Source organism: Poecile atricapillus, chromosome 27 (genome assembly GCF_030490865.1).
Source record: "Poecile atricapillus isolate bPoeAtr1 chromosome 27, bPoeAtr1.hap1, whole genome shotgun sequence".
NCBI classification, from domain to species: Eukaryota; Metazoa; Chordata; class Aves; order Passeriformes; family Paridae; genus Poecile; species Poecile atricapillus.
In genome coordinates this window covers 4,385,201-4,402,149 of record NC_081275.1, presented here as the reverse complement: position 1 = coordinate 4,402,149, position 16,949 = coordinate 4,385,201, and the positions used below count along the sequence as shown (strand labels likewise).

The 16,949-nt window shown below is 52.6% G+C and overlaps 5 protein-coding genes across 5 annotated transcripts; 2 read left to right on the top strand and 3 right to left on the bottom strand.

The window, feature by feature from the left end:
• Positions 1-2,795: 2,795 nt before the first annotated feature.
• Positions 2,796-4,029, bottom strand: LOC131588902 (beta-keratin-related protein-like). Its single transcript, XM_058857955.1, is given in 3 exon segments — positions 2,796-3,330; positions 3,333-3,546; positions 3,916-4,029. Coding segments are annotated over 2 exon segments (393 nt in total). The 5' UTR covers positions 3,526-3,546; positions 3,916-4,029; the 3' UTR covers positions 2,796-3,130.
• Positions 4,030-6,253: 2,224 nt separating this feature from the next.
• Positions 6,254-7,396, top strand: LOC131588907 (feather keratin Cos1-1/Cos1-3/Cos2-1-like). The gene is made up of 2 exons (XM_058857961.1): positions 6,254-6,423; positions 6,736-7,396. The coding sequence occupies exon 2, from the start codon at positions 6,757-6,759 to the stop codon at positions 7,060-7,062; it is 306 nt and encodes a 101-aa protein (XP_058713944.1). The 5' UTR covers positions 6,254-6,423; positions 6,736-6,756; the 3' UTR covers positions 7,063-7,396.
• A 1,666-nt stretch (positions 7,397-9,062) lies between these two features.
• LOC131588745 (feather keratin 1-like) lies at positions 9,063-11,827 on the bottom strand. The gene is made up of 3 exons (XM_058857654.1): positions 11,822-11,827; positions 9,809-9,925; positions 9,063-9,453 (listed from the first exon to the last, which is right to left on the bottom strand). Exons 1-3 carry the CDS (start codon positions 11,825-11,827, stop codon positions 9,127-9,129), a joined length of 450 nt encoding a protein of 149 aa, XP_058713637.1. The 3' UTR covers positions 9,063-9,126.
• Positions 11,828-12,196: 369 nt separating this feature from the next.
• Positions 12,197-12,520, top strand: LOC131588921 (feather keratin 1-like). The gene has a single exon (XM_058857989.1). It carries the CDS (start codon positions 12,215-12,217, stop codon positions 12,518-12,520), a length of 306 nt encoding a protein of 101 aa, XP_058713972.1. The 5' UTR covers positions 12,197-12,214.
• A 1,671-nt stretch (positions 12,521-14,191) lies between these two features.
• LOC131589017 (feather keratin 1-like) lies at positions 14,192-15,420 on the bottom strand. The gene is made up of 2 exons (XM_058858116.1): positions 15,224-15,420; positions 14,192-14,912 (listed from the first exon to the last, which is right to left on the bottom strand). Exon 2 carries the CDS (start codon positions 14,889-14,891, stop codon positions 14,586-14,588), a length of 306 nt encoding a protein of 101 aa, XP_058714099.1. The 5' UTR covers positions 14,892-14,912; positions 15,224-15,420; the 3' UTR covers positions 14,192-14,585.
• Between the last annotated feature and the right edge of the window lie 1,529 nt (positions 15,421-16,949).

The window sequence follows — 16,949 nt, the reverse complement described above, 5'->3', positions numbered from 1 at the left end:
AGTTTACTGGCTGCTATTTCACAGATTAAATCTCTCTTCTTGTCAATTAGTCTTGAAACTATACAAAGATCACATATCAAAGAACATTACAGTGAAATCGGAAAGTACTTTGGATTTGATTAGCATAAGAGATCTGGTAGCCAGGATGCCTTGGCAGGAACAAACAGAGCTTTGAAAATTGCAAGAAGATTGAATCAAGCCTGGAGACAGGGAGAAGATTGAACCAATGTTGAAATACACATGTATGTCTGTATGTTTGTATGATGTTTAACTCAACCATTGTAGTAAAAAATTATTAGCTTTCCTAGAATGGTATATAAGCTTATGTAGCCTGTGATAAATGTATCTATTAATAAAAATTCGTGAAAGCCTAAATAAATATATCTGTATTTATAATGATATAAGAAAATATAAAATATAGTGTGGCCCAAGGATTCCTCCCCAGACCCAGCGGCATATACCCATTCAAGAGATAATGATTCTAGCCGGCGCCCATCAACCTAAGAGAATGAGCAGGACACGGGCCATCAGGCTGGACAAAGAAACGAGCCAGGACGAGATACTCATCACCGGCCCCACCCTGCAAGCCACAGTTGGAGAAGCAATCAAACTGGACAAAGAGAGAAGCCCAGCCGAGATATTGGCTCCAACCCGGACCCAACCACTCCGTCCTGATGGCCCAACCCAAGATGAAATCAAGAGACACTCAGAACCTTTTTACATGCGAAGAGACTCTGCCCAAATGTCTATTGATTCAGTTTCTCAGTGCCAGGAAATCCATTCAACCAAACATCTAGGATCGTTGTTGAATGGTGCCTACTTGGAATTTGGCCTCAGGACAAAAACCCAGGACAGAGAACCCTCCTTCATGGATTTGGGAAAATCTGTACCTTTGAGTATAGACCCCTGTCCACCCAGCGCTGCGCTGATATATTTTATTGTGGTTTTTCCTTTTGTTGTTTGTTTTATTGAAATTGCTTTATAATAAATTGTTTTTTATTTTACCTCATTTTGCCATCACATTTATAACATAGCCCACAGTAAAATCAGATTCTGATCACCGAATCAGTTGTCCCTGTCAGTTTTCATCGCTGATAGAATATTATTTCTTAAGAGAATTTTACATACTCCACATTTTGCAACAATAACACACTGATGGTTTGGGTGCTCAGTCCTGGATGTTTATCCTGTGTCTGGGGCTGTTTTAGTCCCCTGGTGCACCAGAAGCAAGAGCAGAAGATGCAGTCTCAGCAGAGGCTGCAACTCTGTAAGCTCAGAATGTCTCCCTGACTTGGAGAAAGAACTCAGCAATGTGTTAGAAGATCCCAGACCAAAACTTGGGCCAAGAGGTGTGTGCGAGCACATGTGGGGGCAGGTGCCCAAGTCACAGGGATATCATTGCCTGGGGATTCCTTTGCACCAGCTTGAGCTCACCTGCTGTGCACTGCTCTATTAAGTTATTTGCTTTTATAAATCTGATGCCTGAGACTCTGCTTTGGGAAACCAAGGCTTGTGCCCATCATTCTGCCTCTGCTCCATAGAATCACAGTATCGTCAAGGTTGGAAAATCCCTCTAAGATCATCAGGTCCAACCATTCCCCCCAGCAGTGCCGAAGCCATCCGTGTCCCCAAGTACCACATCTACATGTTCTTTGAACACTTCCAGGGATAATGGCTCCAGCACTGCCCTGGGCAGCATGTTCCCAACGTCTTACCACCCTTTCAGTGAAGATTTTTTTCCTGAATAGCCAACCTAAAACCGCTCCGGGCACAACTTCAGGCTATTTGCACTCACTTTGTCCCTTGTTCCCTTGGAGCAGAGCCTGAGCCCCACCTGGCTCCACCCTCCTGTCAGGGAGTCATGGAGAGTGAGAAGGTCCCCCCGAGCCTCCTTTTCTCCAGGCTGAGTCCCTCCAGCTCCCTCAGCTTCTTCTCATCAGACTTGTGCTCCAGTTGTTTCTTCTCCTCCCTGGACGATCCAGACTCACAGCCCCCCTCTCCTCAGGGCAAGGACCCTCCTTTGGAACTGACTTCAAAGGAGAAGTCTCATACACATGTCAGCAAAAGGCACTGACATTCAATCCCCTGACTTCCTTTAGGGGCAGAAGATACACTAGAAGGTTTCCCACTGTTCTAGTTAGGAGTCACAGGACAAGGTTTTTCTGGCAGTAGCCAGAAATTTGCCTAATATAATTCCAGCAGGTGACTGAAGGCTTACCAGTTCTCTCTGGTAGCAGCAAGAGCAAAATCATCTAAAGGTATAAGAGATAGTGTTTATAGAATAATAAATGTACATCAGAAGAGCAGTGTAGGCTTCTCTTGAGTGTAAATACTAACAAAAGACATTTTCAAGCACAGAGAAGCTTGCCTCTTCCAGTCCTGTCTGCAAAAATATGTGAAAAACTGTTTCCAGAAGCCTAAAATGGATTAAATCTGCCAAATGATTGTGTCTCCCTGCACACATGATCTGCAGTGGTGGTTTACTGACTTGCAAAGGTTGAAAAGTGCTCAGCACACTGTTCCATCCTTCTTACTGGGAATAATGAAAGCTCTCCATACGCCCCATGTACTGCTAACCTTCCCAGAGAAACAGCCTTCTTCCTGACAGTGTGTGCCTGGAGTGTCCACAGAGGCAGGGACACTGCATGGAGAGTTAACAATCATTGTGTGAACAATCACAGCATAAATATCCCTGAAATACCCTCATAGAACCACCCCTGGTCAACACTGCTCTGCTTGGACATCTTGGAATCATCCCTGTAGGGGAAAGAATGACACACAGGCTGGGCTGGGATGCAAAATAAATTTAATGCAACAGAAGAGATAAACAGCTCAATCCAAAAGAGGAATCCAATGCAGGAAGCACCAGGGCCAGATGCAAATTTATGTCCCATGGCTGTGGCAGAGATCCCAGCAGGTGTCCATGGGCCTGATCCAGAGAGGGAGCAGGGCCAGCAGGTTCTCCCCAGGATGGCTGTGTGGGACTCACAGCCCAGGGGAGCACAAGGGAGCAGGGACACAGGAGGGAAAGGAGAGAGAGGCAGAGGGCAGAGGCAGGGATGGGCTGTGCTTCCCAAGAGCCCAGGCTGGCCCTGTCCTTCTGCAGGTGCTGCTGGGCTTGCTCAGCCCCTCAGGAAGCAACAAGCCGGTGCTGGGTCCCCAGGGTGCTTCCATCCTGTGAGTCCCTGGCTTCCTTCCCCAGGGCCGTCACCAGCAGCTTCAGCAGGGGAGGCACCTCGTGCCACAGAGGCCACTGCCCAAGCCCGAGAGGCCAAAGCCCCCAGAGTTGATGGGCACTCCCTGAGAGCTGAGGATGCTGCCAACAGCAGCTGAGGTGGAGGATCCCACGGCGGTGTTCTGTGGGAAGGAGCTGAGGATGGGGCCGGGCAGGGTCACCACCACGGGCGAGGGTTCGATGATGACGGTGGAGTCCTGGCACTGCCTGACACAGGGCTCGTTGCAGCTGTTGGCCAGCGGGGTGGGGCCGCAGGGCTGGCAGGGCCGGCACGGGGTGTAGCAGGACATGTCTTGGGGCTGCAGATGCACCTGTGGGGCAGAGAGGACAAGAGGAAGCAGAGCTCAGAAAGGGCTGTGTCACAGCAGTGTGTTGGGCCACCATGATGGAGAAAAGCAGAGAAGGAGAAGATAGTTGGAGGCTGCTTAGAGAGGCCCAGCAGCCTCACTGTTTGCTCAAGCCCCCAAGAATTTCCTGAAGAGTGACCGAGCCCAGGGACTTCCACACCTCAGCCAGAACTCAGGAGACATCTCAGACAAAACCCAGCCTCTCTCCATGCAAGGCTTCTGCCCCTTCCCTCCCCCATAACAAGCTGTTGTCAAGAACCCAGATGGGATTAAAAGCAGAGAATGTGATCAAAAAGACCAAAGGAGGAAGAAAAGAAAGGGCTTGAGACTCACCTTGATCCCAAGGAGATGGAGGTGAGAGGAGTGAATGAGAGAGCCAGGAGAAGGGCTCCCTTTTATACTGTTCCTGCACTGCCCCAGGCCCACAGGCACTGCACAAGGACAGTAATTTTCCAACACATTCACCTCCAAAGCAGAATCTCCTCCCTAACGCCACACGTTGTGGTTTGATTCCCATCAACGCTGCCGTTTCATTTCCTCATTTCTGACATGCTTGGTCTGTGTTGCAGCTCCTTTCACGTGTGCCGTGCGAGGCCTGAGGACACCCGGGATGGGAGCGTGTCCGTGCAGCACAGGATGTGCCCCCATGCCGCAGGGTCCCGTGCAGGCAGGGGATGTTGGCTCGGGGCAGTGCCTTGCCATTGTTGGCAGCTGCCTCTGCAGGGACAGCCCCAGCTCTGCCCTGCCCCACACAGAGCAGCAGAGCACACAAAGGCTCCTCTCCTCACAGCACGTCCTGCCTGCTGCTCTCTCCTCCCTCTCACCTCACTCCAACGCCCACTGGACACTGCTTCTCCAGGGAAATGCTTTCCTCTCCCTTCCTCTTGATGCCCTTTGCTGATGCAGATCGTTTGCCAGCTGTTCTGAGTATTCCAGGGCTGGGGTTGGAAAGCCAGTGCCCACCTGGAGCTGAATCAGGAGAGTTTGTGGTGGGAAACAAAAAGATCTTCCACACAGGGCAACAGCAAAAGGGAGGCTTGAGCCAAGGCTGACTGGGGCAGCTTCACTGGGGGCAGGGGTACAGGAAAGGGGAAGGTTCTCCAAGGCTTCTGGGCCTTGGTCTTCACTGGCAACCTTTCCTGTCACAGGATGAGGCTCCTGATGTTCCTCCGAAAGTTGGGAATAGGGGAGTCTGGACTAGGTGTCCTCCCCAGAGCAGAGAAGGAGGATCAGCTGTAGGAACATTTAAACAGACTGGACCAATATAAGTGTGTGACCTGGTGATGGGCTCATGAGTTTTAGTGTCAAAGAAAGCATCTCTGAGCTCCCTTGGGCAGGTGCCAGCAGTCAGGAAATGCAGCTGAGGGCAGAGAGAAAGAGATGGTCAAGGAGGATACGAGTCGCAATGTACAGACCCAGGACTTCAAACACGCCAACTCTTCCACTTGCTCAGGCAGCTGGCAGGTCAGATGTGCCTGCACAGGCACCTGTGAAGAGCAAAAGGGATCAGAAGATCTGGCAGCTTCTTGGGGGCATCTTGTGGTTCCAAGAAACATGAAAAGTCAAGGCAAAAGACAAGAAAAGAGGAGGAGATGCTGATGGAGGGACAGAATGGACACAAGGACTCATCTTCCTGGTCAAAGACACCTGGCTGGGGAGGAGAGCTCTCCTGCAGTGTCAGGAGCTGAAAGAAGGGGTTTCAGAAAACACCACCCCACTGCTTTGGACACATCCTGGGGTCCAAAGCTCTCTGGCTTCTGCAGGACATTGGGATTTAAGTCCTTTCCAATGCTCCAAATGCCTCCTCAGCCTGGAGAGCAGCCCAGCACCATTGGAGTGGGAAGGAAACCTCCTCCATTTCCCCAAGCTGTGAGAGCTTTGGGGAAGCTGCAGTGCCACACGCTGGGGGAGGCTCAGGGAGGGAATGCACTCAGAAAAGCCCTGGGTACAAAACCTGCTCTCAAAATACACCAAGGACTGATGCACTTCCCTGCCCCACAGACATGGAGGCGGCTGGGACGCGTCCCAGGAGGGCAAGGGAATGTCTTCAGTAGGCAAATTTCCAGGGAGAGACTCTCCTTACCAGTGGCAAGTCACGCTCCAATTTTGGCTTGGCCTTGTGTCAGCCTTTTGGTGTGAGGCCAAGCCAGGGGTGTGTGGTGTCTGCAGGCCTGTCCAAGGCAGGGCTGAATTCCCCTCCAGCAAGGGCAGCTCCATCCTGGCCCTGGGAAAAAGGGATGCTTGGCAGCTCCCTCACATGTCACGTTTGTGTTCTCAGCACTGACAGCATGTATTGGAAAAGTGGCCTGTGCTTGTGTGTCATCCAGGTCAGGCTCCACATTGTGCAGCCAAAGGGCATCGTGGCTGCAGAGAGAGGGAGGAACAAGGAACGGTCCAGACACCCAACACCTCCTCCAGATATTGAGGAGGAACCCAGTGGCACAGGGCTCTGTTTGACACTTGATTCCTGCCTATGATCAGAGAATTATTGAATCACACAATCACAAGGACTGGCAAAGACCTCCAAGATCATTGAGACCAACCATTACTCACATGTTCTTGCAAGAAAAGTCATTTGGCTTCTCATCCCCTAACATGAAAGGGATCTTCATGACCTAGTGGGCATGTCAGAAACGAGGAAATTAAATGACAGTGTTGATGGAAACCAAAAGAGAGCCTGAGGCATTAGGAGGATATTTTGCTCTGGAGATGAGTCTGTAGGAAAATTGTTGCCCTGTGCAGTTACTGTGGGCCTGGGGTGGTGCAGGAGCACTATAAAAGTGCCTCCTTCTCCTCACTCTCTCATCCACTCTTCCTGTCTCCAGTCTCTTTGGGAATAAGGTGAGTTTGGAGCATTTCTCCACCTCCTTGTCCTCCTCTAAATGCATTTCTAAGCATGTTACTTGTCTTCAGCTGGGCACGGGAGGTCCTTTACATGGGTGAGGGAAGCAGGCAGAAGTCTGTGGCAGAGACAGACACTGGGGCTTGTCTCAGGTGTCTCCTAAGCTCATGGTGAGGTGGGGATCTCTGTGGACTTTTTCATGATTTCGGGAGCTTATGGCACAGAGAGCAAGAGGGTCATCCTCATGGTGGGGTGACAGGCTGACCCTCACCCACTCCGTGTGCTCTCATTCCCCCTTCCCTCTGTGCCAGGTGCATCTGCAGCCCCAAGACATGTCCTGCTACACCCCGTGCCGGCCCTGCCAGCCCTGCGGCCCCACCCCGCTGGCCAACAGCTGCAACGAGCCCTGTGTCAGGCAGTGCCAGGACTCCACCGTCATCATCGAACCCTCGCCCGTGGTGGTGACCCTGCCCGGCCCCATCCTCAGCTCCTTCCCACAGAACACCGTGGTGGGATCCTCCACCTCGGCTGCTGTTGGCAGCATCCTCAGCTCTCAGGGAGTGCCCATCAACTCTGGGGGCTTTGGCCTCTCGGGCTTGGGCAGTGGCCTCTGTGGCACGAGGTGCCTCCCCTGCTGAAGCTGCTGGTGACGGCCCTGGGGAAGGAAGCCAGGGACTCACAGGATGGAAGCGCCCTGGGGACCCAGCACCGGCTTGTTGCTTCCTGAGGGGCTGAGCAAGCCCAGCAGCCCCTGAAGAAGGACAGGGCCAGCCTGGGCTCTTGGGAAGCACAGCCCATCCCTGCCTCTGCCCTCTGCCTCTCTCTCCTTTCCCTCCTGTGTCCCTGCTCCCTTGTGCTCCCCTGGGCTGTGAGCCCCACACAGCCATCCTGGGGAGGACCTGCTGGCTCCACCCCTGTGAGGGCTCCTGCTTGGAAAACACACCATGGAAAACAACAGGCTGTTGTTGGTCCCTGGTGCTCTCTACATTGGCATCTCAGCTTGCATTGACATAAATTTCCTGTTTTGATTCATTAAAGTTCTTTTGCATCGCAGTTTACGTTTTCATCTCATTTATTCCTCTCCCAATGTGCCCAGAAAGAGAGGTGTAGCTCAGGGCTGGTGGTGGGAGGGGATTGCTGGGGATGGTTGTTCACAGGTTGTTAACTCAGCTCAATTGAAATATTTTTAATCATGCAATAGGTAGCTCTGTTTTCTAATTTTCTCTACTGACCTGGGGCTGGAGAGCATGGCCCGATGCTCTTCCATGAACATAAGGACAAGAAAGATGATTTTTGGTCTCACCTAAAGCATTCTCTTCCCTACACTCAGCAATGGGCCTTCCCTACACTCCCTGAGCCTTCAGCCTCTTCCCTCCAGCCAAGTGCTCTCACCTCCTCCCCATGCTGGCCACCCTGCACCAAACTCACTCCACTTGGTCCTGGTGGTTCTTGCATTACAGCCTGTCCCCAGCACAGGGCACGGCACCAGGTGAGTGCTGAGCAGAGCAGCATCATCGCTGCCACCCATCTCCTGGTTCCACTCCTGCTCGCACAGCCCAGGGTGCTGGTGACAGCCCTTGGTGTCTGTGAGCATCAGTGACACGGACAATGGTATTGGGTGCACCCTCAGAGCACTTTGTGATGTGCTTTATTGGCCACAGGGGTATTTTGTCAAGGTGATGATCTTGGAGGTCTTTTCCAACCTTAATCATTTGTGACTCTCAGCAATTGCAAGAGCTGCACTAGATGGGAGGGTTTAAATCCACGGGGATCTTGGCAGACTTGAGGAATGGTCCCACATGGAACTCAGGAACTTCAGCAAAGCCAAGTACAAGGTCCTGGCACTGCTTTGGGGCAGTCTCAGAAGTCAGTAGGGACTGTGGGGTGGGTGGAAGGAGAGCTGCCCTGCAGAGAAGGGCTGCAACAATGGTCACACGGATGCATCACCCCTGCTCTGAAGGGCAGCTGGACCAGTTGAGGTTTCTCAGTCAGGAGAAGAGCAGCATCCGGGGGACCCTTTCAGTACATCTAGGGGCGGTGTGAGGAAGATGGAGAGAGACATTATGTCAAGTGATTGGACAAGGAGCAGGAGGTCAAACTGGAACTGGCTGGCTGGAGCTGACATACTGTCCATGGCAGCAGGCTTGGACTGAATGGTCCTTAAGACTCTCTTTCCACAAAACCCATTCTGTGATCCCATGATAACATGGGTCTGTGAGAAGGCAGCACAATGCACTGTGTCTCTCCCTTTCAGAAACCTTTCAGATCCGTGGGATCTGCTGGAGACTGATGGGAATCCAGTGCCTCTGTCTGCTCAGTAACACGTTCACTGCTGAGTACTTGTGTCACAGTGTTGAGCTGAGCAAGGGAAAGGAAAAGAAGAGCAAACAGAGTGGATGTTTGTCCCTGGACACTGCAGGGAAATCCTATCCTGACCCCAAGAGGCCGAGAAACTCACAGCCCAGAGGGTCACTGGGTTCACAGTGATCACACCCAGTGCCAGCCTGTGGTGACAGCCAGTGCAAAACCAGCCCCAACAACCCCCTCCCACAAACACCCCTGGGACACCCTCTCTGCCTTGGGAGAGTGTCTGCAGGGCAAAGGATGACACAAAGGCACGGGCTGGGATGCAGCAGAATTTAATGAGTCAAAAGAGGGAAAAGAGGGGGATCCAGGTGGAGGCCACAGTGCAGGGAGCAGCTTCAGCAGGGGAGGCACCTCGTGCCACAGAGGCCACTGCCCAAGCCCGAGAGGCCAAAGCCCCCAGAGTTGATGGGCACTCCCTGAGAGCTGAGGATGCTGCCAACAGCAGCCGAGGTGGAGGATCCCACGGCGGTGTTCTGTGGGAAGGAGCTGAGGATGGGGCCGGGCAGGGTCACCACCACGGGCGAGGGCTGGATGGCCACGGTGGAGTCCTGGCACTGCCTGACACAGGGCTCGTTGCAGCTGTTGGCCAGCGGGGTGGGGCCGCAGGGCTGGCAGGGCCGGCACGGGGTGTAGCAGGACATGTCTTGGGGCTGCAGATGCACCTGGACAGAGGGAAGGGGGAATGAGAGCACAAGAAGTGGTGAGGATCAGCCTTGCACTCCACAATGGGAGGCCAAAGTCCTGAACTGGAGATAAACCTTGGGGGTTTTATAGAGACCCACAGGCTTCTCTTGTCCTCAGAAGAGCTTTGCCAAGAGCTACCCAAGGAGGATCCATATCTAGTCCATAACTCTGGAAACACCTCTGACCTCAGACAAGTGTCAGCCTTTCCCCGTGTTACACCTTCGCCCTCTTCCTATTCCCATATGGCAAGAATCCATATAGGACAAAAAAGCATCTGTAGACTGAGAAATCCCATGGAAAGAGGAGAAAGATGAGAAAAAACTTCAGACTCACCTTGTTCTCAAGGAGATGGAGGTGAGAGGAGTGAATGAGAGAGTGAGAAGGGCCCTTTTTTATACTTCTCCTGCAATGCCCCAGGCCTTCAGTCACTGCACAAGGACAGTAATTTTCCTACAGACACACCTCAAAGCAAAACATTCTACCCAATGGCACAGATTGTGGTTTGGTTTCCATTTATGCTGCCATTTCATTTCCTCATTTCTGTCATTCCCACTAAGTCATGGAGGCTTCTATCATGTAAGGGGATGAGAAGTCCAAGGATTTCTTGTGCAGGAGCACATCAGTATGGGCAGGAATCAAGTCTCAAGTTGACCCATGTGGAGTTCTTTGCTTTCTTACTGCCTGAGGGAAGTGTTGACTCTTGAAACAGTACCTACTCTTCACCCTCTCTTCACCCCATGATGCACTTTGGCTGCACCCTTTGCACCCTGACCTGGGGGGATACAGAAATCCTGCCTCACATTGTCAATTCTGAGAACCCTGAGCTGTGGCAGTGCTGCCAAGCAGGTCAGGATGAGGGCAATGGCCTTTGGGCTGCCTGGAGCTGTGGGTCTGGGCACAGCCCAGTGCTTGAAGAAGATTTTCCAGAGTTATGGATGGAGCTGCCCTTGCTGGAAGGGAATTCAGCCCTGCCTGGGACAAAGCCTGCAGACATCACGCACTACTGGCTTGGTCTGACACCAGTATTAGAACGTGACTCACCATGGCTCAGGAGAGTCTCACTTTGGAAATTTGCCTACTGAAGGCATTCCCTTGCCCTCCTGAGACGCGTCCCAGCTGCCTCCATGTCTGCAAGGCAGGGAAGTGCATCAGTCCTTGGTGTAGTTTGAAAGCTGATTTTGCATCCAGGGCCTTTCTGAGCACAGCTCCTCCCTGAGCAGTGCATGTTGGATTTTGTAGGGATTTTCTCTCTCACCTTTCCATATCAAGACAAGTCTGACTGGCCTGTCATTCCCTGACTCTTCTTTCATGCCTCTCTTGAAGACATGACACTCACTAGCTTTCTTCCACTTCTCAGATGCATTCTGTGGTCACTGTGACCAAAGCGAATCTCTCAAAGGGAGTTGAGAAAGGCTTTGTACTGACACCAGTGAACACATAACATCAATTCACATACACTCATTTGAGACCAGTGTTTTTGAATGCTCCCCCATCAGATTCTGTTCTGCTTGGGGAAGTTTTTTCTGTTCCAGTTGTTCCAAGGAGTACCAGAAACTTCAGTTCCTGACAGCAATTCCTGATGGTAAAAACCAAGGACAGGAACATTAGAGGATGTCCAACTTTCCTGTACCCTCTGCCCTCAGGGAAGCTGCCATGTTGAATACTGTGGCTGCCTGTGTTCAAGGCTCCCTTTATTGATGATCTGTCTGCAGGAGACCTTCTTATTTCCCCTCCATGTGCTTTGCCCAATTCAATTCCAGGTGGGCTTTGGCTATGCTAACGCCTGGTAAACATCCATTCCAGAGCAAAGGGCTTCAAGAGAAAGGGAGCTGAAACATTTGCACAGCCAGGGTGCCTGGAGATGCCACAGCTTGTGACCCTTGCAGAGAGCAGACAGAGAGGCAAAAGAGAGAAGCAAGTGAAATGTCTGTAAAAAGTGGACTATTTGGATACCCTCTGACATGTGCAGGGTGAGATAGGGCCTCTTCCCACAAGGGTATTGCAAAGAGCTGCTTTTCACTGCCCTAAACCAACATTCCCTCCCTTCATCCAGCACTTGGGTCATGTGCCCTCACTGACATGGCTCTGCCTGGGATATCCTTTGGCTTCTCATCACAGAACATGAAAGGATCCTACAATGCAGGGCAGGAATGTCAGAAATGAGGAAATAAAATGGCAGTGCAGATGTAAACAAAATGTGAATCGCTGCCACTTTGTGGGATATATTTCTTTGAACATGAGTCTGTTGAAAAATTATTGCCCTTCTGCAGGACTATGGGCCTGGGGCAATAAAAGAGCTGTACAAAAGCAGTCTCTTCTCCTCACCTGCACATTCATTTCACTCACCTCCATCTCTTTGGAACAAGGTGAGTTTAAAGCCCATTCTCCATTTTATCCTTCTCCACTGGGAGTTCTCAGCACACACCTGTGACTTTGTCCTGTGTGAGATCTTGCAGATGCTTTTTGTGAGAGGAGGAAAGGAGTGGGAGGTGTGTGACTGCAGGGTCTCAGTAGAAGTATTGCCCCAGTTTTGGGCAGGTTGAGGACATCCCTGGGCTTGAGCTCCTGGTGGGGTTTGTGTGAGTGAAAGAGCCCATGAGCCCCCAGAAACAGCCTTCAGCTCTCATTCCCAGATCACGCCTTCCCTCCCACATGTTGAGGTGAGAGTTAGATCCTTACCCACTCTGTGTGATTCACTTTCCTCTTCCCTCTGTCCAGGTGCATCTGCAGCCCCAAGACATGTCCTGCTACACCCTGTGCCAGCCCTGCCAGCCCTGCGGCCCCACCCCGCTGGGCAACAGCTGCAACGAGCCCTGTGTCAGGCAGTGCCAGGACTCCACCGTGGCCATCCAGCCCTCGCCCGTGGTGGTGACCCTGCCCGGCCCCATCCTCAGCTCCTTCCCACAGAACACCGCCGTGGGATCCTCCACCTCGGCCGCTGTTGGCAACATCCTCAGCTCTCAGGGAGTGCCCATCAACTCTGGGGGCTTTGGCCTCTCGGGCTTGGGCAGTGGCCTCTGTGGCACGAGGTGCCTCCCCTGCTGAAGCTGCTCCCTGCACTGTGGCCTCCACCTGGATCCCCCTCTTTTCCCTCTTTTGACTCATTAAATTCTGCTGCATCCCAGCCCGTGCCTTTGTGTCATCCTTTGCCCTGCAGACACTCTCCCAAGGCAGAGAGGGTGTCCCAGGGGTGTTTGTGGGAGGGGGTTGTTGGGGCTGGTTTTGCACTGGCTGTCACCACAGGCTGGCACTGGGTGTGATCACTGTGAACCCAGTGACCCTCTGGGCTGTGAGTTTCTCTGCCTCTTGGGGTCAGGATAGGATTTCCCTGCCTTGTCTAGGAAGAAACATCCACTCTGTTTGCTCTTCTTTTCCTTTCCCTTGCTCAGCTCAACACTGTGACACAAGTACTCAGCAGTGAACGTGTTACTGAGCAGACAGAGGCACTGGATTCCCATCAGTCTCCAGCAGATCCCACGGATCTGAAAGGTTTCTGAAAGGGAGAGACACAGTGCATTGTGCTGCCTTCTCACAGACCCATGTTATCGTGGGATCACAGAATGGGTTTTGTGGAAAGAGAGTCTTAAGGACCATTCAGTCCAAGCCTGCTGCCATGGACAGTATGTCAGCTCCAGCCAGCCAGTTCCAGTTTGACCTCCTGCTCCTTGTCCAATCACTTGACATAATGTCTCTCTCCATCTTCCTCACACCGCCCCTAGATGTACTGAAAGGGTCCCCCGGATGCTGCTCTTCTCCTGACTGAGAAACCTCAACTGGTCCAGCTGCCCTTCAGAGCAGGGGTGATGCATCCGTGTGACCATTGTTGCAGCCCTTCTCTGCAGGGCAGCTCTCCTTCCACCCACCCCACAGTCCCTATTGACTTCTGAGACTGCCCCAAAGCAGTGTCAGGACCTTGTACTTGGCTTTGCTGAAGTTCCTGAGTTCCATGTGGGACCATTCCTCAAGTCTGCCAAGATCCCCGTGGATTTAAACCCTCCCATCTAGTGCAGCTCTTGCAATTGCTGAGAGTCACAAATGATTAAGGTTGGAAAAGACCTCCAAGATCATCACCTTGACAAAATACCCCTGTGGCCAATAAAGCACAACACAAAGTGCTCTGAAGGTGCACCCAATACCATTGTCCGTGTCACTGATGCTCACAGACACCAAGGGCTGTCACCAGCACCCTGGGCTGTGCGAGCAGGAGTGGAACCAGGAGATGGGTGGCAGCGATGATGCTGCTCTGCTCAGCACTCACCTGGTGCCGTGCCCTGTGCTGGGGACAGGCTGTAATGCAAGAACCACCAGGATCAAGTGGAGTGAGTTTGGTGCAGGGTGGCCAGCATGGGGAGGAGGTGAGAGCACTTGGCTGGAGGGAAGAGGCTGAAGGCTCAGGGAGCATAGGGAAGGCCCATTGCTGAGTGTAGGGAAGAGAATGCTTTAGGGGAGAACAAAAATCATCTTTCTTCTCCTTATGTTCATGGAAGAGCATCGGGCCATGTTCTCCAGCCCCAGGTCAGTAGAGAGAATTAGAAAACAGAGCTACCTATTGCATGATTAAGAATATTTCAATTGAGCCTGAGTTAACAACCTGTGAACAACCATCCCCAGCAATCCCCTCCCACCACCAGCCCTGAGCTACACCTCTCTTTCTGGGCACATTGGGAGAGGAATAAATGAGATGAAAACGTAAACTGCGATGCAAATAACCTTTAATGAGTCAAAACAGGAAATTTATGTCAATGCAAGCTGAGATGCCAATGCAGAGAGCACCAGGGACAAACAACAGCCTGTTGTTTTCCAAGGTGTGTTTTCCAAGCAGGAGCCCTCACAGGGGTGGAGCCAGCAGGTCCTCCCCAGGATGGCTGTGTGGGGCTCACAGCCCAGGGGAGCACAAGGGAGCAGGGACACAGGAGGGAAAGGAGAGAGAGGCAGAGGGCAGAGGCAGGGATGGGCTGTGCTTCCCAAGAGCCCAGGCTGGCCCTGTCCTTCTGCAGGGGCTGCTGGGCTTGCTCAGCCCCTCAGGAAGCAACAAGCCGGTGCTGGGTCCCCAGGGCGCTTCCATCCTGTGAGTCCCTGGCTTCCTTCCCCAGGGCCGTCACCAGCAGCTTCAGCAGGGGAGGCACCTCGTGCCACAGAGGCCACTGCCCAAGCCCGAGAGGCCAAAGCCCCCAGAGTTGATGGGCACTCCCTGAGAGCTGAGGATGCTGCCAACAGCAGCTGAGGTGGAGGATCCCACAGCGGTGTTCTGTGGGAAGGAGCTGAGGATGGGGCCGGGCAGGGTCACCACCACGGGCGAGGGCTGGATGGCCACGGTGGAGTCCTGGCACTGCCTGACACAGGGCTCGTTGCAGCTGTTGGCCAGCGGGGTGGGGCCGCAGGGCTGGCAGGGCCGGCACGGGGTGTAGCAGGACATGTCTTGGGGCTGCAGATGCACCTGGACAGAGGGAAGGGGGAATGAGAGCACACGGAGTGGGTGAGGGTCAGCCTGTCACCCCACCATGAGGATGACCCTCTTGCTCTCTGTGCCATAAGCTCCCGAAATCATGAAAAAGTCCACAGAGATCCCCACCTCACCATGAGCTTAGGAGACACCTGAGACAAGCCCCAGTGTCTGTCTCTGCCACAGACTTCTGCCTGCTTCCCTCACCCATGTAAAGGACCTCCCGTGCCCAGCTGAAGACAAGTAACATGCTTAGAAATGCATTTAGAGGAGGACAAGGAGGTGGAGAAATGCTCCAAACTCACCTTATTCCCAAAGAGACTGGAGACAGGAAGAGTGGATGAGAGAGTGAGGAGAAGGAGGCACTTTTATAGTGCTCCTGCACCACCCCAGGCCCACAGTAACTGCACAGGGCAACAATTTTCCTACAGACTCATCTCCAGAGCAAAATATCCTCCTAATGCCTCAGGCTCTCTTTTGGTTTCCATCAACACTGTCATTTAATTTCCTCGTTTCTGACATGCCCACTAGGTCATGAAGATCCCTTTCATGTTAGGGGATGAGAAGCCAAATGACTTTTCTTGCAAGAACATGTGAGTAATGGTTGGTCTCAATGATCTTGGAGGTCTTTGCCAGTCCTTGTGATTGTGTGATTCAATAATTCTCTGATCATAGGCAGGAATCAAGTGTCAAACAGAGCCCTGTGCCACTGGGTTCCTCCTCAATATCTGGAGGAGGTGTTGGGTGTCTGGACCGTTCCTTGTTCCTCCCTCTCTCTGCAGCCACGATGCCCTTTGGCTGCACAATGTGGAGCCTGACCTGGATGACACACAAGCACAGGCCACTTTTCCAATACATGCTGTCAGTGCTGAGAACACAAACGTGACATGTGAGGGAGCTGCCAAGCATCCCTTTTTCCCAGGGCCAGGATGGAGCTGCCCTTGCTGGAGGGGAATTCAGCCCTGCCTTGGACAGGCCTGCAGACACCACACACCCCTGGCTTGGCCTCACACCAAAAGGCTGACACAAGGCCAAGCCAAAATTGGAGCGTGACTTGCCACTGGTAAGGAGAGTCTCTCCCTGGAAATTTGCCTACTGAAGACATTCCCTTGCCCTCCTGGGACGCGTCCCAGCCGCCTCCATGTCTGTGGGGCAGGGAAGTGCATCAGTCCTTGGTGTATTTTGAGAGCAGGTTTTGTACCCAGGGCTTTTCTGAGTGCATTCCCTCCCTGAGCCTCCCCCAGCGTGTGGCACTGCAGCTTCCCCAAAGCTCTCACAGCTTGGGGAAATGGAGGAGGTTTCCTTCCCACTCCAATGGTGCTGGGCTGCTCTCCAGGCTGAGGAGGCATTTGGAGCATTGGAAAGGACTTAAATACCAATGCCCTGCAGAAGCCAGAGAGCTTTGGACCCCAGGATGTGTCCAAAGCAGTGGGGTGGTGTTTTCTGAAACCCCTTCTTTCAGCTCCGGACACTCCAGGAGAGCTCTCCTCCCCAGCCAGGTGTCTTTGACCAGGAAGATGAGTCCTTGTGTCCCTTCCATCCCTCCATCAGCATCTCCTCCTCTTTTCTTGTCTTTTGTCTTGACTTTTCATGTTTCTTGGAACCACAAGACGCCCCCAAGAAGCTGCCAGATCTTCTGATCCCTTTTGCTCTTCACAGGTGCCTGTGCAGGCACATCTGACCTGCCAGCTGCCTGAGCAAGTGGAAGAGTTGGCGTGTTTGAAGTCCTGGGTCTGTACATTGCGACTCGTATCCTCCTTGACCATCTCTTTCTCTCTGCCCTCAGCTGCATTTCCTGACTGCTGGCACCTGCCCAAGGGAGCTCAGAGATGCTTTCTTTGACACTAAAACTCATGAGCCCATCACCAGGTCACACACTTATATTGGTCCAGTCTGTTTAAATGTTCCTACAGCTGATCCTCCTCCTCTGCTCTGGGGAGGACACCTAGTCCAGACTCCCCTATTCCCAACTTTCGGAGGAACATCAGGAGCCTCATCCTGTGACAGGAAAGGTTGCCAGTGAAGACCAAG